This window comes from Ochotona princeps, chromosome 5 (assembly GCF_030435755.1).
Source record: "Ochotona princeps isolate mOchPri1 chromosome 5, mOchPri1.hap1, whole genome shotgun sequence".
In the NCBI taxonomy this organism is placed as follows: domain Eukaryota; kingdom Metazoa; phylum Chordata; class Mammalia; order Lagomorpha; family Ochotonidae; genus Ochotona; species Ochotona princeps.
The window spans coordinates 39,973,161-39,996,637 of record NC_080836.1 but is presented as its reverse complement, the minus strand read 5'-3'; the positions used below and the strand labels follow the sequence as shown (position 1 = coordinate 39,996,637).

General features: G+C 40.0%; 2 protein-coding genes across 15 annotated transcripts in view; one reads left to right on the top strand and one right to left on the bottom strand.

Moving 5' to 3' along the window:
* Positions 1 to 10,120, bottom strand: part of PKP4 (plakophilin 4) — a 236,643-nt gene extending 226,523 nt beyond the window's left edge. For 9 of the 13 annotated variants that reach the window (XM_004577144.4, XM_058664500.1, XM_004577145.4 and 6 more), the window contains exon 1: positions 9,986 to 10,111. The gene's annotated coding sequence lies outside the window, so the exon portion shown is untranslated. Of the gene's footprint in view, positions 1 to 9,985 lie in introns of all 13 variants that reach the window. The other 4 variants (XM_058664506.1, XM_058664503.1, XM_058664502.1 and 1 more) reach the window with 2 other exon arrangements.
* A 374-nt stretch (positions 10,121 to 10,494) lies between these two features.
* Positions 10,495 to 23,477, top strand: part of CCDC148 (coiled-coil domain containing 148) — a 248,390-nt gene continuing 235,407 nt past the window's right edge. For both annotated transcript variants that reach the window (XM_058664511.1, XM_058664510.1), the window contains exon 1: positions 10,495 to 10,803. In XM_058664511.1, the coding sequence (XP_058520494.1) occupies positions 10,779 to 10,803 (25 nt within the window). In that variant the 5' untranslated portion in view covers positions 10,495 to 10,778. The remainder of the gene's footprint in view (positions 10,804 to 23,477) is intronic.

The window sequence follows — 23,477 nt, the reverse complement described above, 5'->3', positions numbered from 1 at the left end:
CTCCCCTTGTTCTAAACTCTTAAAAGACAATGACCAAAGCTCCCTCAACATCACCTTTTCAAAGCCTGACCTTGCTGGTATTGGTGCTGATCCCTGCCTAGGAAATCTGAAAATAATATCCTGTACAGGCATCACACTGTGTCATTTATGCAATTAAGGTTAAAGTGAGTATGAATCAACTTGTTTAAAACCTTCTAATTAATGTTTTTACTGAGGAATTTGATGTAATGAATTATTTATCTGGCAAGTTATATTACAAAGATAACTTTCTTTTAACATTTATTTATTTTCATTGGAAAGTCAGATTTACAGGGAGAAGGAAAGGCAAAGAGAAAGATCTTCAATCCACTGTTTAACTTCCAAAGGGGCCGCACAGATAGAACTGAGCCAATCTGTAACCAGGAGCTAGGAGCTCCTTCCAGGTCTCCCACATGGGTGCAAATGAGATCATTTCCTTGAAACACGCATCATAAATGGTATTAAGGGTCTCCAAAGGCAGCTTACAAAAGGACAGAGGATAAGTGTTAGGCAGAAAAAAAAATATCCAAAAGAAAATGGATAAAGGTGTTCCAAAACTAGAACTCAAAACTCACTCATTTAATGCCTCAAGAACCAGGATGTGGCCAAAATTAAGCATGAAGAAACAGACACTGGATGTTAGTAATTTTAGTGAGTTGAAGGAATTGGTAAACTGCAGCTCATCTGTCAGATGGCAGACTTCCCTAAACTACTGCCTATGGATACGGTGTTCTAAGTTCCGCACGCTATTTTGACGGGTCAATCCTGGTCTAAACACCGTGTGAAGATTTCAGACTGACACTTATTTTTTATCTTTTAAGAAGCCATTAGACATTTACTCAGTAATTTATCACAGGTATCAAAAAATAGGAGTTGTTGTTAAAGTTCAGTTAGGTTTTCCGATTCTTTCAACTAACTGTATAGTTAAAACTGACTGTGCTTCTCATTCATTCATGGACAAATTGACAGTAAGTGGTAAACATAAAATGGTGCATCAATAGGAGATCCAAAGTAAAATTTAATGAGACCATTTATTCCAGCAAATTTCATAAGAGATTTTAAAAACATTCTGTTTACTCATAACAACAGAAGGAAATATCTTCAATAAGTTGGATTTATTATGGCACATAAATTGCATAAAGAATGAAAGCATACAATGCAATAAAGCAAAGTACTTCTAGATGAAAAAACAAATAAGAACTTACTAAAATGGCAGTCCTCAGGCATACAACAGGGTCCCTCATAAATAATAATCTTCATCATTTTAAACAAGCTAACAATAACATGTTTCCAGAGAATATCAAGTTTATGATTATATTTTTAAATCACTATGTCGTCATTTTCAGACACAGGCTCTTTCAAAGAAAACCAACAGTAGTGGCAGGGGCATCTATCAATCTATATATCTAGATTCAGGCTAAGTGTCAACTTACATACACCTAAGAAACAAGGAGTATGAACTAAAACTTACTCATTGTACAGCTTATCCTAAACACCTGTAAAACAATTTTGTTTATTTGTGTAGCAAAGTATGTAAGGAACAATCTTTTCCCATTTATGTGCCACATTTTTCCCACCAGATTGTAAAAGCTACCATGAATACCTCAGACAGAGACTAACATTACTAATCCACCAGATTGTAAAACTCCCTTTTTGGCTAAGATGCTTAGCAAAGAGTCTTAATATAAAGCAGGGAACTGATGAATGTCACTAAAATAAGCTAAAATGAATCATTTTAAAGCAAGACACAATGAAACAGAACAAAGTAACTCACACAGGAAGCAGGAAAGGCTGTGCAAGTGTCTACTCTGGGCACGATGCTGAGAATTGACTGAATGTTGCATTTATTAACAGTATAGTGAAAAGCAATGTGCTTATTCAATTAGCAAAAGAAACTATTATTTTATTGACATCTGCATGTTAAAGTTCTATATGGGCTTCAAACTCCCTGGTTGGGGGCAGGAGAGAATCAAATTTAGGGAAATCTCTCCTTCACTGAATTTTAAAATGTTTTTTCTTCTTGCAAGAGCACAAACTCATGTTAAAAGCAAATCATCCTGTTGAAATCCACCCCAATTTCACCACACTAGTAGATTGTCTTATGTAAAAATCAAGAGTTGAAAATTAACCTATAATCCATAATCAGATCTGGATCAGTGAGTTCCTACAAATATAAGTATTCATAGAAGGCATACTTTCAGAGGAACAACTTTATCTCAGATTCCTGGAGGATAAATCGAACCATGTGGGCAAATTATACGTAGGGCTTTTCCCATTACAACTGTCATTTTAATTCCCCCTTCTGTTTCCATCCAACTTCTGGGAAAGTGTGTCTCATTCAGAGTGACACCTCCAATGAACACAAGCACTTGCTGGTAGTGCAGGGCTGTGCGACACTGAGAGACAGTGCAGTAGTCATCAGAACTCAGTGCTCAGCTATGAAGAGCCCAGGGGAGCCTCACTCCTTGGCTAATTCACACCATGACTGCACAAGGGAAACAGAGCCAGTGGACTGTACAGGTCATGTATTCACTGCACTGCAACACTTCTATTTTTATGCGCTGAGAATTCCAGGTAAACAATTTTAATTTTCTCCCTTTGTCTCAAAAGGTAAATTGCAACAAATTCTTGAAAAGGCAAGACATGCTTAACAAGGGAAAAATGTAACAGAAAGAGAGAGCTTGATGTTCTAATAGTGAAATCTGAGTACTATATGGGCTCTGGAGAGCATTTATTCCAACTCCCTCATTTCACAAATGAGACAACTACCCAAGGAACCAACTGACTTTCTCATGGGATGTATGCCTGCCCAGTGGCAAAATGAGGACTAGAACTAAAATCTCTTGATACCTATTAAACCATTGCCCACTGGCTTATACCAAGTATCTTCCAAACCACCATATTAAGTTCTTTTCTTCTCTTAATTTGAAAGCTGGAGTATCAAAGAAAGGGAGACATGGAGGTAGAGGAAGCTATTCCATCTACTAGTTCACTCCCCAAATCCCTTCAACAGCCGGGGCTGTGTCAGGCTGAAGCCAGAAACCAGGAACATCTCTGGGTCTCCCACATGGATGGCAGGAATTCAAGTACTGTGGCTGTTTTCTGATGCCTCCCAGGATGCATGACCAGGAAGCTGGATTGGAAGTCTCCATCACAGGCATGCTGCTTTGGGATACTCTGCATCATAATGCCTGCTGGTGGCTGCTTTTCAAGACTTTTCTCCTTGCTTTGTTAGCATCCTGCTGATCTCAAGCATTCACTTAAAAGTTTAAATAGTAATTAATTTTGGACAGAAAAATACAGCTTAATGAATTAAATTATAAGCTGCCTTTTGGGCAAAAGGTGTTAAATAATCAGCACCCTAACAAGTCATAAACTGGCATTGTGTCAAATGGCCATTACCTAGGATGAACAATGCAACTACTGAATACATATGTAAAAAGTATGTTTCACATACTGCAAGTGTTTCTCTTCCACCTCTTACATAGTAATCCCACCAGATTTCAATTTCCAAAAGTAACAATGTATTTACATGTATTTACTAAAACCTCCTACAACTTTTTGGTTCCTAGTATTTAATGTCTGAACATCATCTAAAATAGAAACTACATTTCTATTTTAAAAGTTCTTAATTATCGTACTTTTTCTTTTTGCACACAATGTCTTTCACAGTATTAAACTCATAATAATTTTTATTCAGCTGTTTATCTCTTCCCTGAAATATACTGCATAATTCCATAACTGTTTTGACTAAACTCACAGAAATCAGGCCAACAATTTGCCAGGCATATAATACACGCTGCCAAACGTATCATAAAGCCACATAATGTAAGAATAAAAATGATGTCTTAGATGTATTAACTGCTGGCCTTGGGCCAGGCCCTGTTTGTAAGTGTCATGCATGTATTAACTCAGTTAATCCCCACAGCAACCACATGATATGGGTACTTCCATCGCTCATTTTTATAGATAAGCAAAATATGATCCAAAGACCTATATAATTTCCCAGGTTATACAGTCAGCAAGGTGCAGTGCCAGAACTGAACCCCAACATTCAAAAGGCTATGACGCCTCATTGCCTCCCAGCCAGCCACTTTCAGGAGCCTCACTTGTTAAGCATAAACAGTTAACTTTGGATGGGTCAGGGGAAGAGAGCAAAACCAGGAAATCACTGTCTACATTATTGCTTCTGCCTTATTTTCTATATAAAATGAATGTAAAGGAGGCTCAAAAGTCTCAAAAGAGAACTCTTAACTTCCCTTTCACTGCAATGTTTGAATACAAAGGGAACAGAGCTGACTACACACTACGTACATGCATGCTTAGAAAGCCCTTCTCTTCCTTAAAAACAGAAGACACAGAGAACTTCAAGACTTTGCACTGAAATGCAATTCAATTCCAGAAAAGCCCAAACTAAACTCTGCAGTTTTTAGAAAGGAGGATGCTACCACACAAATGTTAAATGATCTTTCAAGACAACAAGATTTAGTGGAAGACCACCCAAATCCTTGTTTCAGGTCTTTTTTTTTTTTAAAGATTTATTCATTTTTTTATTACAGCCAGATATACACAGAGGAGGAGAGACAGAGAGGAAGATCTTCCGTCCGATGATTCACTCCCCAAGTGAGCCGCAACGGGCCGATGCGCCGATCCAAAGCCGGGAACCAGGAACCTCTTCTGGGTCTTCCAGGCGGGTGCAGGGTCCCAATGCATTGGGCCGTCCTCAACTGCTTTCCCAGGCCACAAGCAGGGAGCTAGATGGGAAGTGGAGCTGCCGGGATTAGAACCGGCGCCCATATGGGATCCCGGGGCTTTCAAGGCGAGGACTTTAGCCGCTAGGCCACGCCGCCGGGCCCGTTTCAGGTCTTTTTTCCCCAAATTTCTCATGTGTGCAATTTAAGAGCGAGCTCCGGCTGGACCGGAATTTCAGGAACCTCCCATTCACTGTTTCCAAAGTTTATTTGTAAATGGAGGGTGGGTTTCTATGAAAAACCACATTCCAAGGTTTTCCAGGCCAGGCCCCTAAAGCCTGGAGACTACTGGGAGAGCCTCACTTCACTTTACTGAATTGCCTAAGTAATATCTTTATGACAAAACCCATCTGCAGTCTAAATTCAATCTGGATTACTAGATACCACTTCTATATCTTTAGCAAGTAGCAAGGACCCTGGGGCCCCTGAAAGGGTGCTTTCCCTCCTTTTCAAACAGATATGGTAGTGACAGTGGTGATGGTGGTGTGGGGAGGAACGAGTGGGATTAACACCTTTGGATATTTGCAGCTCTCCAATTTCTAATTAACCTACAGCATACCTAGCAGTCAAACAAACTTGGCTATCAAAGATAAACAGGGTTGAGGCTCCCCTGTCCTCATCCCTGCCTACATTTCATAGTGACTTGTGTAGTTTGTGAGGACCATATGATACGGTACATGCTTATAAGAAGTAGCACCCACTCAAATAAAACTCCACAGGACATGACTTAAAATAACTCTGACACATCCATATTATAATTTGTATATTTCACAGTGTTAAAACTTCATAATCAATCCTTAACATTTTATCATCTGCAACAAATCATTATAAATGAGTCATAATAAACTATAATATTACCAGGAGTATGAATAAAATGATCAGAAATGTGGCCAGTGTTTATTGGTACATCAAATAAAACTACATTCAAGTTATGGGGGGGAAGCAATTTAATCTAACGATGAATGAAATGTCTAAATCATTTCTAACTTTAACAGAAAAATACCATCAACAGATATCCCCGATATCAAAGGGATAGTACAACCCCAAAAAATTAATTTCAGGGATGGCACTATGGCAGGATAGCCTCCCCATGTGGCACTGGCACCCCATATGGACACCAGTACTAGTACTGGCTGCTCCATTTCCCATCCAGCTCCCTGCTTGTGGCCGGGAAAGCAGCAGAAGACAGCCAAGTCTTTGGGCCCCTGTACCAAGAGAGACCTGGAAGAGGCTCCTGGTTTCAGATGGGCTCAGTTCAGGCCATTGCTGCCACTTGGGGAGTGAATTAGAGAACAGAAGATCTCTCTCTGTCTCTCCTTCTCCCAAACTTTGCCCCTCAAACCAAAACAAATTAATCATTAAAAAAAAAAAAGATGAATTCTACTGAATTATTAGTGACAATGTGAGAAATATCTGAATGTTGTGGATCCAGAAAGCACAAGTATTATTCTTATTTATTTCTCTCTCTCTCTCTCGTTCTTCCCTCCCCTTCGCCCCCATTCTCTTTTTCTTCCCCTCTCTCTTCCCTCTTCCCTCCCTCTCTCCCTGTAACTACTGTTGTTATAGCCTGGATAAAATAAGTATTTACTTTAATTCTCTAAACATATCTAATACATGGTTTCCAATTCTTTTTTCTCTTCACTGCAAGAAAGCCACCACGGAACCATTTAGCACACTAAAGGAGCAATTATCTATCTCTCCCAGTACACCGAAGGCCTGAGAGCAACTTCCCAAATTGATACCAGATTCCATGGATATGTGTTCCCCAAGCACAACTCCAGAATAACTGCTACTCTTTCTACCAATCAGGTATGAAGTTATGATGTTCTTTAGAATCAAGCACTGAAAAAGAATGCATCCCATTACAAAGCATTTGTAAAAACAGCTTACTACTTCAAAGACTTCAGTAAAGGACTGCACTTACCAGATGGCTGGCATCACTCATGGTAGGAAAATTCTATACTTATATCAAACTCTAGTCAACAACATGGGAATCACTTAGTTTACAAACAGGTGATAATTAGGTTTTTAAAAATTAATTGACGGAAATTTCAAATTCTTGTGCCACTTTGACAATTTGTACTGATCAGAAAAGGAAAACTGCAATTCTGAATTACTACAGGCTTAATCCAAGTGCTCAAGGCCATATAATTGCTAAATTTTTTTTACACTAAAATGAATTCGGTAGTTTCTTTAAACTCAAATGTTTCACAGTTATTCACATAATTAGATTTGTTCAGCTAGTCAATATAGCACTTTTTTTTTTCCGGCTAAAAAACATATAACTTTATTTTCTTCCTTCCTTTGCTCCTACGTTTTCCATCACTACCTCTCTCCCCTTTGTCCCTCCCCAAAACAGTATAGACTAGAATCAAGATACCTAGACTTCAGTTTCCCCAATTTAGACTCTTCAGTACAACATACAAGTTCAGCACTTTCTTCGTATGTAATAATAGAGGGTGGGGCAAGAATACACTTTAATCAAAGCATGGCCTAATGTTTTTAGTTGTGAAGATTCATCAGTTTAAAACATCTCTACAAATATCTTTAACCAACACAATGTATTTCCAACTAGAAGCCTACTTTTTACCTGAGGCAGGTAAACTTTGTGCAACTAAGTCATATACACATAAATACATATGTGTGTGCATACCCATAGATACATACAAACTTGAACACATTTTTAATCCAATGCAGCAAAGAAACTCAGTTTGTTCTTACTTTCTAATCTCAGCATCAAATCGAGTCAACTCCCCTTAAACTCCTGCAATCTGATCTTGTTACATAATAAAAGTTTCCTGCTGGCATTCACAAACACCTCCCCAAGTGCCTCAACAGTATTACAGCACACAAATTAAACCTCAAAATGAAAAGCTTCACTGATTATAGATTTACCTCAACAACACAGCAACCAAAAGATGAACAATGTCAAATGCCAAGTATTGTTTTTTCTATTTTTCTTATTCAGTTGTTTAACTAAAAAAAAAGACTCATCTTACACTTTTCTTTGCACTTGATCCACACAAAGTAGAGGTTGCATGACAGCTGATTGGTTGGACAAATGACATTACCATTTTACTGAACCTGATAAAATAACCAGCTAAATAGAGGCTCATAGTAAATGAAATCTCCAAAGAAAACTGTGTCAAATCAAAGGGTAACACACTATGTGCTTCAACATAAAGATGCACCTATTTTCCAACACTGGCTGTTCTCATTTTCATGGCGCCATTATCATAACTGCTTCACAGGCACCAAAATGAATACTTTTACCGCGACATACTGCATTAAAAAAAAGCAGTCTCCTATCTTCCCTTAAAAAATGAAATTCCCTAGTTCTACAGCATCATCATGTCATCATTTTCCTTTTCTGGATTAAAGACAAATAAATGTGGTCAAAATTCATGCTATACTTCACTGATTTTACATATGAATAATTACTATTCTTTCAGAGTCTTAGGACAGCATTTATTTTTGAGACTTATAAAACAAGAACCTTTATTCTCCGGTAATAAATTACATCTTGAAAATATACATGATTGTGGTGTCCCCATGTTACTCCAGTAGTAACTGACACGCCCCAAATTTAACTGTACCAGACAGTTCTATCTGTCCCATCGCTGACCAAACACTGCTTCTCTGTTTCTATTCATTATTATACAAGGTCTAAACACAGACCACTATGAAAAGGGGGAAAAATTGCAGTTCTTCGGGACCAGCAAAGTGCTGCATTCAAGCTCTCTTGCAGTTCATCCCCGTGCAGGCATTTTTGGTGAGAACTAAAATATTTGGCTGCAAGCTCATTAATCCAAGAGCCTTTGGCCCCTTGTTCTTGCAGATTTTCAGAAAACACTAACAAACACCAAGCGCTATCCAAATATTGCAAACCAAACTTGCAGAATCCCGTGCAATGATTAATAACCTTGGCTGCACTGCCATCGGCAGCAAATTCACACTCCCGGCGACCAATGCAGTAAGAACCCAGAGGAAAGGCTAGCTCAAGAACCAGCGAGTTCTCCCTCCGCAGCCCTCTCTGCCGCATGGAGAGAAGCCATGGGAGGAGAGGAGTTCAGGGGAGGCTCACCAGCTCCAAAGATGCTCTAGTGACCTCTGGCTGTGCAGGGAGAGCTGAGCTGGGAATAGGGCTAGTGCAGCCAGGCGGGCCTCGTGGACTCTGCCCCTGGTGCATTCCTCGCATTCCAGCACAATCTGTCGCCAGCCCAAAAGCTGGCAGCGCGCGTCACCCCCTGGACGGACACACACACACACACACACACACACACACACACACACCTGACTACTGCTGCGCCCTGAGCCGCTGCAACTACCTTGGTGTCTCCACCGCCAGCGCTGTTTGTCGCACTCGGCCAACACGCAGCAAAATCTCAGCCTCGCAGGTCGCCCCTGGCCTCACAGTTAGGGGAGCAAAGGGGAGAGGACTGGGACGGGCAGGGACATCCAACCCACTGGAGGGTGCCGCAGCACTGCTCCAACTCCAGGCAGGTAGGGGAGAAAAGCAAGCGGAGGCGCAGGAGGGCAGCTAGGGAGCCACGAACCGCAAAAGTGGAGCCTGAGCACTGCGAGGAGAGGGGTGCACACTGGATCAAAGGCGGCGGAGGGACGCAGGACACGCACGAGTGGGGGACTTTGGAGCAAACGCCACACGATGGCACGCGCAGCAGGGCCGTAGGAGAAAGCGGCCAGCGCCACGGCCAGGATGTAGCCTTTGGAGCACGAAGGACAGCATGCTGGGCAGCCCGGAACACTGGGGGAAGGCGGGCGCCCCGGGGTGTCCTGGGCGCAGGGCGGCGAAGCAGGCAGCGACAGCCGGGAAGGTGCAGGGCACACATCCAGGCTAGCCGGGCACTGCGCTCAAGTTCGGGGCACGGAGGCCGGGATCCAAGCAGTAACACTTGAGGAGCGATCGGGTCGTGCGCGGGGGTCCAACGGAGACCCTCCGGGAAAAGCAAATGGAGGGTGAAACTTGTGCGCCCGCCGCGGGGGAGGGGAGCAGGCAGGCGAGTGCCGGCAAGAACACGAGGCGGGGCAGGAAAGCCGAGGCGGCCGCGAGGCGTTGAGGACGGAGTAACGGGAGGGAGGTGCCCGGCCCCGCGGCGGGCAGGTCCGGGCCAGGGCGCTGGGGCCAGGGAGGGGGTCTCGGGGAGTCTCGGGGCGCAGGAGTCTCCGCGCCCTCCCGCGTGTGCCCGCGCACTTACTTTCCAGGTCAGGCAGCTGCCGTCGTCGCTCCAGGGATCAGGGACATCCACGCCGGGGGGGTAGTCGCCGCAGCGACACCCGAAAAAATTTTTAAAAAGTAACGCGGCCGAGCGGCCACCCGCCCCCTCCCTCCCCCACCCGCCCCCTCCCCCGGAGCGGCTCTCCCACCACCCCCGCTGGCGGCGGTGGCCAACCTGCCCCTCTACCCCGTGCCCATGGTGCCGCCTCCGCGGCCGGCGTCGACGCGGACTCAGCCCCGGAGCCCCCTCTACTGCCCAGAAGAAGCCGCCACCGCCCGCCGCCCGGCCGCCAGCCCGCCTGCCCGGCCAGCCCCAGGCTCCCGGGAACGTCAGCACGCTGCCGTCCCAGGGACCTGCTCCGCGCCGGCCCGATTGGTCGGAGCGAGAAGCCTGGCCCTCCTCATTGGCCCGGCCCTCATATTGAACGGCCCAATGGGGGCTGCGGTCTCAGGTCGCCATAGAGACCGATGCTGTGAGGAGCGAGAGGGCCTGGAGAAGGTGGGGAGGGAAGGTGAAGGTGTCTCTTGGCCTCCGGCGCGGGAGGGGGTCGCGGGGCATTCCCGCTTGCTGGCGCTGGAGACCTGGGGCAGGTCTGGCTTTGCCTTCCTGTCAGCCCCGACTGTGCAAGGCAGGGTTTGTCCCTGGCGCCCAGGGCGGGAAGAGCTGCTGAGACAACCGTAGACCTAATCCTGGGCAGTGAGAGCCCGCTGGTGGGCGTTTCACTTTTCCTGCGTCCACGGAGACCCAGGGCCCACGCCCTCTCACCTTTCATATGTGTGCAGTTTCTGCTTCTTCAGGTGAGTTTGCAGCCCATCCTTTGCGTAGCTGCTTCCTCCTGACGTCACTGAGCTCCCTGAATTCTACTTGTGCCAGTCCTTCCTGGCCACCCCATCCCTTTCCTCAAAAAGCCCTCCTTGAAGGAGACAGAATTTCCTCCAGGTGGTGTATCTGTGAGGAAGCAGCTGACCGGTGGTCTCAAACGGTCAACACGTCCTTTTGGCGCGTCCTCTGCTTCCCCAGGGCAACCTCTGGTCTCTCCCACTGACGCCTCTGTGCCAAACACCTCTGACACTAGGAGTTTGAAGGATACAGGCGTTTCCCCCTAAGCGGTTACAGGCTGTAGAAAGATAACAAGTGACACAGCCCGTTCTTCATGCCTTCTGATGATTGCACCAGAGAGAAAAGGAACTAGATTATAGTTGATGGATTTGGTTTTCTATTTTCCAGTTTCTCTCTTAAATTTGATAAAGTCATGAATGGAGACATGATGTCAGCACAGCAAAACTCTTCGGCTTTAATCATGAATCCTATTTTCATTTGAAGTCGCGTTGTGCTGCTTTGTCGATATCAGTTGGTTTCGGTCAATAGCTTTCACATTTACTTGCAGCCTGGTACAGCAGGGCTTCAAGAATATATTGAACATTTAAACATGATGTGGCACTAAGCTTGCAGCCCCTCGTCATGGTCTTAGTCTCCTGTCTTTGTGACTTTGCCTTTTTGACACTAACCTCTAGTAAGAAGACTGTGTTTCTGCCCCTCCACTTTGATGGACCATTTTTGTGTGAAAATGCTTGACAGAATTTTGAAAATTGCAAATACTTTGTTGAGAGAAATCGGTTAATGTGTGTGTAAGCTACAATGAGTGACTACTATCGTGAATTTCAACTTGGGTGATCTGCTTTGTTACTGGGTTTTATCTTACTGTAACAGAAGATGACAGGGATGTAAGATAAGAAATGTTAATATGGGAACTCCACAATTTGTAGTAAAATCTGAATGTAGTGGACAATCCTGTGCAGGGTTGGATTGTGACTCACAATGGGAGACTGTTCGTCCCAGATATTTTCAGGAATGGGAAAGGAGCAGCCAGGAGTTGCTCTCTCATACCTTGCCATCATAGCAGCTGTTGATTCTGGCTATATTATTATTATTGTGCATTTGTTTAAAGGTAAAATGCTTACTTCTACAAGTAAATAAAATTTGGAAACAGTAATGATTTGCCTTAACATTTCAGTACTATTGAATGGATGGAAGAATAGTGTAATGGAAAAAGAAATTGGATGATGAATTTTTCTTGCCTTAGGCTAGCAGGGAAAGATTAATAAGGAACTTCAGTAATGTTTTCTCTTTTTTCTCAGATCACATAATTGACAAGAATTTTGATATTGTGTGTTTCATTTTTGTAGTGATGAAAATGTTATTAAAATCCTGCATGAATAACATCCCTTGAAATACGTTATCACTCAACATTAGTCGTTGTCTTTGTTGCATTTGATTGAAGGATTTCCTTTGAACTTGCCTCTGCACTACTAAACATTGCTGGGAATGGTTAACAAATCACATCATTCCGATAACTATTACAGACTTGGCTGCATCCTCACTGAGCCTCTGAATTCTCTATTCCTCAGGAGAGCTAATATCAAGGACTCTTCTGCTACATCTGTCCTGTGTCTGCTTTCCTTACACCCCCACTATCCTTAGTCTTCTTCCATCCACAAGTAATCTTGTTTCATACTTGACTGAGGGACCCAACATGAGATTCCAAAACTCTCCCAAACCTCAGTCTAATGCCATGCATCTTCTCCTCCTTGGATTATATTTCATGTGTTCCCCTGCAAAGACTTTTCCTACGCCTCCCAATTATCTGATCATTTGTAAAGCTACCTTTTTTTCATGCTATCTCCACCTCCCACCCACTATCCTTTCTCTTCATCAGGAAACAATCTTATGAGACTTTCTTAAGCAATGTAATTTTTTAGCCCCATTGTTTTGGCCCTTGAATACAACTGGAATTATTCTGAAGATTATGCTCTTACTCTTCAAAATACAACTTCACTTTCCCAATTATGTTCTGTCTTGTAAAAATGATTTTGCGTGCAAGTTGCAATGACCCAACTTCAGACTGCCAGTGAAGGGTGGGAATCAATGTGATTCAGCCTGAGAATCATTAGAAATGAAGGCTTAGGCCTGCTAGCCATACTGCCTGCATAGATCTCTGCTGAGAAAGGGAGTTAGGAGGAGGGGCCCAGAACAAGGTTGAAAAGCCAGAAGAGCTTTGGAGACTCCACCTGAAAAACAAATGTAAGCAGTAGGCAGCCAAGGAGCTTTTCAATTATCAGCTTAGAAAGAAGTGAACCTGAGCCTTTCAGGATGATGGAAATTGTGTAACTTTCCAATGTTTGCCATGTTCATATCAGCCCTCGTGATGAATAGTAAATTCCTTTACAAATATGCAAGAGGAGACAAGGAATAAGGGAAAACTGAAACACTGTCTTTCTGCATAAACTTAGATGTCTTTAGGGAAGGCAGGAGCAATGGAGAGGAAGATCCCCCAAGAATTTACTTGTGCTGATAGTGTTGTGTGTTGTGTGTGTTGTACAGTGTGTGTGTTTAAAGCACTATTAAGACAGGTGTTGTGACATAGTACATTAATCTGCTATTTGGAATACCAACATGTCATCCAAGTGTCTGAGATGGAGTCCTGCTTCTACTTTCAGTCCAGTTCCCTGGAAGGAATCAGATGATGACTTATGTGCTTGGAACTCACTGCTTAAATGAGATCCACATGATGTTTCAAGCCTCTGGCTTTGATCTGACCCAGTCCTGTTTGTTGGGGCTGTTAGGGAATGAGCCAATGGATTAAAAATTCTCTTCCTCTCTCTCTCTGTATGTGTGTGAGTTGTCCCCTTCTCTCACTCCCTTTCAAGTAGATTAAAAAAATTCAAAATCACTACTGTTAAATCGCTAGGAATGTTCAGATACACAAATGTTAGGGAAATAAAAATAAGGGTTGTTAAGAATTAATAATTGTTCTGCTTAGGAGGTTTCAGGATTATCTTTGTTCCAATCCCATCTCTATTTTCTGAAAATTTGGATCACAGCCCCCAACACTGTTTCAGAGATCCATCCTGATAATTAGCTATAAACTCTGTTCTGAATGCTTTCTTGCTTAATGCAGTGGCTCCAAAAATTTGATTTTCTATTAGTATCCTATATGTGGCACTTGACCCTGTCTCATGATGCACCTATTTGTGTATGAGAGAACTTTGAACTTAGAGGATGGATTTCATTTTGTGATCAATTTTGTGTCCCACACGGTGCCTTAGGTTAGTAATGCTAATCTAAACCATGGTTCATTGATGCCTTTTTTAGAATGTGGAAGAATTTGACTTCTAACAATGAGAAATTAGGATCAATTGTGTTGGAAGATAATTAGAAAAAGACAAGATTAGGCATTCATCATGCAAAAGTGAGATTAAAAAAAAGCATGGCAAGTGGAGTAGAGGATTCTTCCATGTGGCCTCCTAAGGGAGAGAGGTTTCAGATCTTATCACTACCAGGTCATGAGGAGGAATCTGGCTGCACCGGCTTTGCACCTGTTCAGAGCTACAAAACTCTATGTATTGGGGAAATTCATTGAAACTTAGTCTTCCCAAGCAGATTAAATAAAGAAACTTATTTCCTTCCCCCCCTTTATGAAGTATCTACGTTATCCTCTCTCTTGGGGGACAAGGTAGGATCAGGGGAATGCAGCAATTTCACAAAATCAGAATGTTGTCAAACATCCCGTGTAGTGAAGACGTGTTTCCTGCAACCTACATTCATGGCCCTTGAAGAAGGCACACTGCATGTGGGTTGTTGCATTACCCTTGGTGGTGGTCACATGTAGCCTCCATTGACAAAGGTGCCAATCAGTTTCTTCTCCTGAGAATATGTTTGTGACAAAACAAATTAATAAGAGAGTGTAGGTGCTGTAGCTGTTCATGTTTTTTAGTTTTTGCTGAAGGGGATGACAACATACTGTACAAAATACCCCAGTTTTATATGTTATTTGCATTTGAAAGCAATGAGAAAAAACAGAGAGCTGTCTTTCTCCCTTCTTAATCTGAAACAGAGCACATTTCCATTTAGGAAAATACAGTAGCCTCTCTTCCTGCACTCCATCCGCAGTAGATGTATTTCAAGACTTGTACTGGATGCCTGAAAATGAAAATACTATTCATATACATGCATATACATGCATATACATGCAAATAATAATAGCTTAATTTAGAAATTTATCACAGAGATTCATAACATCAACAGTGGTATACTGTAATAAAAGCTTATATGAATGTGGGTGGTCTCTCTCTCAAAATATCTTTTGTACTGAATTCACCATTATTCTTCTAATTGCATGAGGTGACATAATGCCTGCATGATGAGGCAAATAACATTTGCATTTCGGATGTACCATTAGATCACTACTAATGTTCTGGTGAAGTCCACCAGCTTTACTTCCAGCAAGATTTTATCACAATTCAGAACAGCATGACATTTAAAATATGAATTATTAATTTTTGAAAGTCCATACTTAGTAATTTCAGATCACAGCTAACTGCGGGTAACTAAAACCACTGAAAGCCAACCCTAGGCTAAGAGAGGACTACTGTTACCTAAATTTCCATGTGTAAAGAAGTCTCATCTCTGGTATCAGGAAGAGAATTGCTACAGACAGGTGTTGTAACTTGAGGACTCCTGTGTGCATAACAAACCTCACTAAATAACTCCTTGTGTGGCATTTACTTCCTAGCTACCTAGGCCTAACTTCACCCGTACCCCCTTGTAAGAAGCCTCAAACTCCTACTTAACATTTTATCCCCTTTGTAAGGTAATATGTAAATCCCAAATCCTAAACCCTTGAATTGGGAGAGCAGGTCAACAGCACCAGCTAGGAGAAATCAACAACTGCACATTTTTTCTATGTTAATGCATTTTGAAACCAAAAACAGGGGAAAAAAAGATGCTGATATATGCAGTAAAACAACCTACAAATCCAATAATCATTCATGATAAAAATTCTCAACAAACTTGTGTTAAAAAGGTAGCTTGCCTTTGACACAAAGCCATTCCTCGTGAAAGACTTGATGTTTTTCTCCTACAATTGAGAATATAGTTTTTGGTTCTATAAACTCCAAATACACTTGATTTTTTTTCTGATACTAGTTAGTACTTGAATGAAAAATTACAATAAGAACACTTATTCTTGGAGCCCAGAGTGATAGCCTAATGATTGAATCCTCACCATGCATCCGCCAGGATTTTATGTGGGCTCCAGTTCATATCCCAGCTGCTCTACTTCCCATCCAGCTCCCTGCTTGTGGCCTGGGAAAGCAGCAGAGAATGGCCCAAAGCCTTGGGACCCTGTACCCACATGGGAGACCTGGAAGAAGCTCCTGGCTCCTGGCTTGGGAGGAGCTCAGCTCTGTCTATTGAGGTAATTACGGAGTGAACCAGTGGACTGAAGATCTTTCTCTCTGTATCTTTGCCTTTCCAATAAAAAAATAAATAAATAAAAGAAATCTTAAAAATGGAATTTAATATTATCTCTTCTGTTCAGAAGACTCTAAGAAGAGTCTAGCCAGAGTAATAAGGAAAGAAAAAATAATTCTAGGCATGTAAATTGGAAAAGAAAAATTAAGCTGTTGTGTTCACAAATAACATGATCCTAATACAAAAAATCTTTATAGACTGTGTATACAAATACATTCAATTATAGCTTAACAATGAAAAGTGCTTACACAAAGGAAGTGCTTACACAAATAAGGCAGCAGCACTATATGGAGGTAATAGAATCTTATGAAGCCACTCTTGCCACAGTCCACCATTGGCAGAAAGGGCATCAGAAGGTGCAGGACCTTCTATGCGTGTGTATTTTGGTAAACTAATAAATGAATTTAACTAGATCACAGCAATGTAATTTCAAAAGAAAAATCAGTCATTTTTATATGGAAGAAACTACCAACCTAAAGATTAATTCAGTTTTCTTTTAAATCACATGAAAAAGAATGTAATACGTAAGAATGCATTTCTGAAAACAGGAATGATCCCTCCAGTCCAAATTTAATATGATCACTTTAAAAATCTCAGCAAGTGGTGTTTTTGTATAAATTGATAAACCAGTGTGAAAGTAAAAATACATAGGAACAAAAATTATAAAATATCATAAAATGAGACAAAATAATGAGAGACATTATAATACCTATTGTCAAACCTGACTTAAAAATAGAATGTACTACTGATATAAAGAGAGTAATTTAGATCACTGAAACAGAAGGTACAGCAGTTTGTTCTCCATCTTTGGTCCTGCATTTTAACAGAAACAGTAAGACCTATCAGTAATGAGTGTCTTCAAGAAATACTGCTGGAATAATTGGATATCCATATGTAAAATAATTAACATATATTTTTACTTCATACCGTACATAAGTCAACATAATATGCCTCACAGACAGATCTGAAGGCTAAAATGTGAAGACTTTCAGCCATAAAGAAGAACATCTCCGTGACCTTGCTTGTAGCATATTTCTTACCTATTGCACCAAAATCATGATCCTTTAAAAAGGAGAAGTTGATAAATTGGATATTTTTTGAGGTGAAAAGTTTTGTCCTTCACAAGAAGCCAGTAAGAAATGGAAAACAAATCTCAAACTGGAGAATTTTTTGCAAATCATCATTTGAGGACTTGTTGAAGATATAAAGAATTTGTAAACATATATGAACAAATCAAAAATTAAAAGGCAAAGAAGACAATTTAAAAATGAACAAAATACTTTATGTATATTTCATTAAAAACCCACACAATTGATTCATAGACGCATGAAAAGACAACCAACGTCAATAATGAAGTTAACATCAGAATATACTACTATGCTGCCAGTAGAATGAGTAGAAGACAAAACATTGACGATACCACAGGATAACTGGAATGTGAAAAACTGGAATTGTCATAGATTGCTGATTAGAAAATAAAGTGTCATATGCACTATGAAAAAGCATTTGACAATATTTTATAAAAATAAACTTACAATGTAACCCTGCAGTTCTACCTCAAGAGATATAAAATGGATGCTCTTACAAGCACTTTTACAAACTAAAATAGCAAAAAACCAGACACAAAATATTCATCAACTCCTTTTTGGAAACATATTTCAGCAATAAAAGTAATTATAAATATATGCTGTAACATGAGTAAACCTATGAAAAATTATGCTAAGAAGAAAAAAGTCAGATGAATGTTATGGGATACCATTTACATTTCAAAAAGGTAGAAAAAACAAATGGAAATCATATGAGTGACTGCCCTGAACTGGGCTAAGACAATTGAGTATATGAGAGAAGTGGAGGAAGCGCGATTGTCTTCCTAGAATTACACATATGAAATATATGAATATCTTTGTATTAGTGCAATTTTTAAAAACAGTAGTTATAATGTAATGCTTTCTAGTGATGGAAATGTAAAACTGAAAAAGGGGATAATTGCACAATGTATATTTAAAAAATGGTTTAATTATACAATTGTAATGGATGTATTTTTGGGAAAGGTAAATTATATCTCAATTATAGCTATCATAAGCAAACGATATTTTAATGATATAAACATATTTTAAAGCTTATATATGGTGCAAGTATTGTGGCACGGAGGAGTTGAGTTATATCCCTTGGGTTTCCCGTATCCCATACTGGCATGCCTGGGCTGGAACCTCATTTCCAGTTCCAACCTAGTGCATCCTGGGAGACAACAGATGATGGGCTCAGTGCTTGGATTACTGTCTCCTGTGTGGCAAACCCGGATGGAGTTCCTAGCTCCTGGCTTTGGCCTGGTCCAGCCATGACTGTCGTAGCCATTAGGAAAGTGAACTAGCAGAAGGAATGTCACCCTCTTTCTCTCTTTCTCCCCTTTCACTCTGCTTTTCAAATAAATAGCTTTAAATATTACTTCTAATTTTAAAAGCCTCTCCTATGTAACCACTTTGTAAAATTTAGAAACAATTTTCTGACATGATTAACATGAGACTCTTCCAAATGGTGTCTCAGTAGATTTAAACCTTATCTATTAAATATGAGAAAAATGTTACAAGGAAAACTGATTGACATCAGGAAATTCAGAAGTTGCTAGAGAAAAAAAAGTCTATAATTATTGCATAATTTTTGGGTAGCATGGAAATTTCAGTATCAAACTTTAGCACTTAAAGTCAATTTTGTGCCTTTTTCCATATGTATTTCTAATATTTACTTTAGCTATTATATCTTAGAGAATAATAGCTTCTATTGTGACCTTAGATTATGAATACAACTATGCTCTAATACCAAAACAAAAGTTTCAAGGGCTTGAGGTGTTCCCCATCCCCAAAATTTATTAGAATTTTGAATACTGTGTGTGTAAATATTATATATCTTACATGTGTCTTATATGTTTTGTATAATGTTGAAACAATATTGCACTCAAAGAATTTGAAATAATTTTGGAAATATATGCTCTAAATGTTTAGTAACAGAAATGTGTGCTCAAGTAGGTTTATAGACCTTGGTTTCAATAGAATATCCTTAAATAAACATGTTCATTCTTTCACTGATTTTGTTACTTTTTTTAATCAGTTTTTCTCTTCTGAATGCCCCAGGATATAGCAATAAGTCTTTAGATAACTATATTCTTTTTTTAAAAAAAGATTTATTTACTTTTACTGCAAAGTCAGATATATAGAGAGGAGGAGAAACAGAAAGGAAGATCTTCCAGCCAATGAACTATATCTGAATTGATGTCTGTTTTTCTTTGTCTTGAAGTGGACTTGAGTCATTTTCCTTCACCAGCTCACATTTAAATCTCTGGGATCATCAGAGACAGCATCATTGTGATCTCACCTAGAAAGTCAATGACGTGATACTATCGGGACCACTAGTCTTCACTGGACACAGCCCAGGGCCGTGCATGTGAGACAACCAAAACACAACAGAATATTACTAGAAAGTAGAGACTTGTACAAAAGGAAAATAAATGCACCTGCAATCAATTAATGAAATCTATGGCAAACAAAACAAAACAAAAAAAACTTCATTTCAAAAGCTTAGATCTTCAATAGTGACTCTTTGATTTGGAAAAGTCACTTATTTTTGCGTTGCCCTACATTTATGGAAACAAGGGTTAGTATACTTTGCCACATTTCACCAAGAGTCATTATCAGCTTTTAGACTTAAATGTCTAATGTGTGTATACTTCTGAATTTTGGTACAACTATGCTACTCTTTTTATCTGAGCATACCAATGGGGATTTTGGATTCTGAATTTATCTCATAAAAGGGCTTCATTTCCGCTTTATATCAACTTGCTCCTCTTTGTTTTCCTCCTTTTTTAACTTAAGTAGAAAAAGTAGCTAATGTAATTTGAAATGCCATAAGTCACAATTGTCATCATTTCATCAACTCATTGGTCAAATATCCTGTCCTTTTGGATGGCTATTAAAAATAGTGTTCCTGGTTCTGGCACAGTAGCTTAGTGGCTAAAGTGCTCGCCTTGTAGGCACCGGAATCCAATATGGGCACTGGTTCTAACCCCAGAAGCCCTGCTTCCCATCTGGCTCCCTGCTTGTGGCCTGGGAAAGCAGTCAAGAATGGCCCAAGGTCTTGGGACTCTGAACCCACGTGGGATACCTGGAAGAGGCTCTGGGCTCCTGGCTTCGGACTGGCACAGCTCCGGCTGTTGTGGTCACTTGGGGAGTGAATCGTCACCCTGAAGATCTTCCTCTCTGTCTTCCCTCTTCTCTGTATATGTGACTTTGCACTAAAAATAAAATAAATCTTTTTTTTTTAAAGTAGTGTTCCTTTGACATTGCATGTGGTGGATCAAAAACTGGTCAAACTGACTTCAATTTTAATATTTTAGTTCAATGTTGGTTTTTAATTGTCATCTTGTTTTTCACTCTGTGTCTGTATGCTTATGAGTAGACTTTCAAGGGCTAAAATACTGTAAATTTTAAAATATCAGAGATAAATCATTGGGATAAAAAATAAATGACTACTTCATCTATACTTCTTTAATATTGTCACTATTAGTGATGGTGTTAGCCTTACCAGTGTATTTAATCTTCTTTTACAATACATTGTAATTTTTTTATATTCTGGAAATTGTATATCAAGCTATTAACTACAATAACAATGCTTCAAAAGCTTACAAATTGTGCTTAACATACTTGGTGGAAAAGCACTGGTCTCAAAACCAGAGATTTGGGTGGGTTCTTGCTTTGCCCAATCCTGCCTGTTTCCTTAAGTCTTGCATCAAATATTAACCTCTCTGGTCCCACGTTTGCTCACCTTTAAATTGTAACCAACAGATGGAAATATTTTCTGGGCCTGGTTTAATGAACGCATAAGATGAAATGTTGCATGATCTCTAAATTTGGGTGTCTGATATCTGTTAGAAGCAATTTGTCCAACTGGTTTATCACTTTGCTATGGCCCATAAGTCTGTTTTCATAGCATTCTTGGTTTTCAATTTTTCCATAAGCTGTGTTCCTTTTTGTTGTTGTTCAAGACATGTCTCCTCACTTTAGGCTTACTTGTATCTTTCCTTCCTTACCCTGCCCCTAGACCTTACCGTTATCTTAACAAGGAAGTAGTTGCTTACTAAAAACAACTGTGACAGAGGTCTACATTTATGTGTGTTGAGAAAACACTGCCTAAGTCAAGTCCTCATGCTTCTTGGGAAGAGGGTAAAGTGGATAGATCAGATGTGGGACCTCTCGAGCCAGACTGTCTGGAGCGGGGTATATCTGGTCTCCACCACCTTGCAGTTGTGTGATGTTGGGTGTCTGTTTCCTCATCTGAAATACAAAATAGCAGTGGGAGGAATAAAAGTTATAGGATAGGATCTGGTCCATAGTAATTGTTACTGACACATAAAAACACAGCCTGGAAAAGAAGCTGAAGCTGGAGCAGGGAGCAGCACCACGTCAGTGGAATAGCGTCTTCTGACAGTCCTGGAGCTTTTGAACAGAATTTCCCAAGTCCTGCTTTTTCCTTGTTACTTGCAGGGCTGTAGAAGTTAGACAAAAACATAATGCAGGAAAGCACTGGCATGATCTATTGGTGATTTTTCTTCCATTCGATCCAAAACAGTGCTACCATGGCACAGTGTTCTCCATGTCAGTTTTCTGCTTGAAATATGAGATTTTGTTTGCTGTTACGCTTCTAAAGAGGCTTGCCATAATCGTTATACTCTAAGCTCAGGAGCTGTCCTTTGGACAGGCCTATTTATATATTGTTCCATTTGAAAAACTACCGGAAAAACTGTTCTTAACAAAGGCTGTTAATTGATGAAAACATTTCTTTGCTAACAATCTAATGGAAGCAATCTGTTCTTAGAGCTTTCAAACCACAAAATATATTTAGCTGGTAATGAACAAAAGCCAATCAGTTATTTTCAATACTACCTTTAAGAAGTCTTTGTTTTTTCTAATAGGACTGTTTTTCTTTTCTGTACCAAAATGAGATTTTAAAATATGAGAGCTCTTTCTGTAAGGAAAAGGTAGCCACATACTGTAATTTGGGTTCAAATAACTTTTTCCCCAATAATTGAGTGCATAGCTTTTTTAAAAAGTAGCTTTTTAAAAACATAACATGTAGTATAACAAATATGTCAGATCAGTTTTCTTTCTGAAAAGAAGGCAAAATTGTATAGTATTTAGAAAATTGTGACATTGCACATACATGAATGTGGATGAAATTAAATCTGGATAAATCAATGAATATTTCAGTTTGTCTCATACTCTTCTGGAATGAAAAGAAAACAATGCTAAACAATATTGACAAAAGCTTTAGTAAAAAATGTACCTTTCAAATCATAAATACTGAGCTTGAAGCTCAAGAGAAAAACATGGAAATGGAGTAGATATTAAAATTTCTGAAAACAGTCCAAGACTTATTGAAAATGTTCCTAGTTTGTGCCAAACATGGTTTTCTCACCTAATCCTCACATGTCATAAATTTAGGTTGCTTTTCTATGAAAATGTTGGTCTGTCTGTTCCCACATACCCTGATTAAGGAGTAATTCCTGTGTCAGTTGTGTTCTATTTGCTTTTTAATAGGAATACTGAACAGCCAGTCATCAAATAAAAACAATGCGAACAGTCTGGAGAGTATCTGTAGTCACTTAAATTTCCACATTAATGGCTAACATATGGCATTTATTGCATGCTAAATACAGTTCCAACCACCTTCTACATAATAAGGCTGCTTCACATAAAAGAACTGAAATTAAAAGATAAGTTTATTTGGGAGCAAACATTTGTGAAACCTGTGAGTAGGTTTTGTATAATACTCATTTTCTGTGAGGTTTCTTTGAAGACCTCATAGTATTTCATCTAGATCCTCTAAGAATAATCTGAAGCAGGGGAACTATGATTATTCCTACTTTTTATTAAATTCTGGGACAAATGAATTACTGTTTCCCAGTTTCTCGTTGCTAAGTGGCATAGCTGAAATTTGAACACAGGTAATCTGATTTGAGTCAGTACTCATAAGCACTGCAATATGTGAAGAATGTGGAATTGAGTCTTCAATTTCTCAATTATTTAGTTTCCTGGTGGGTCTTTATTTTCTTTTTCTTTTCTTTTGTGTCTTTAAAACTCGCACAGTGGAATAGAGGTGGAATACATAA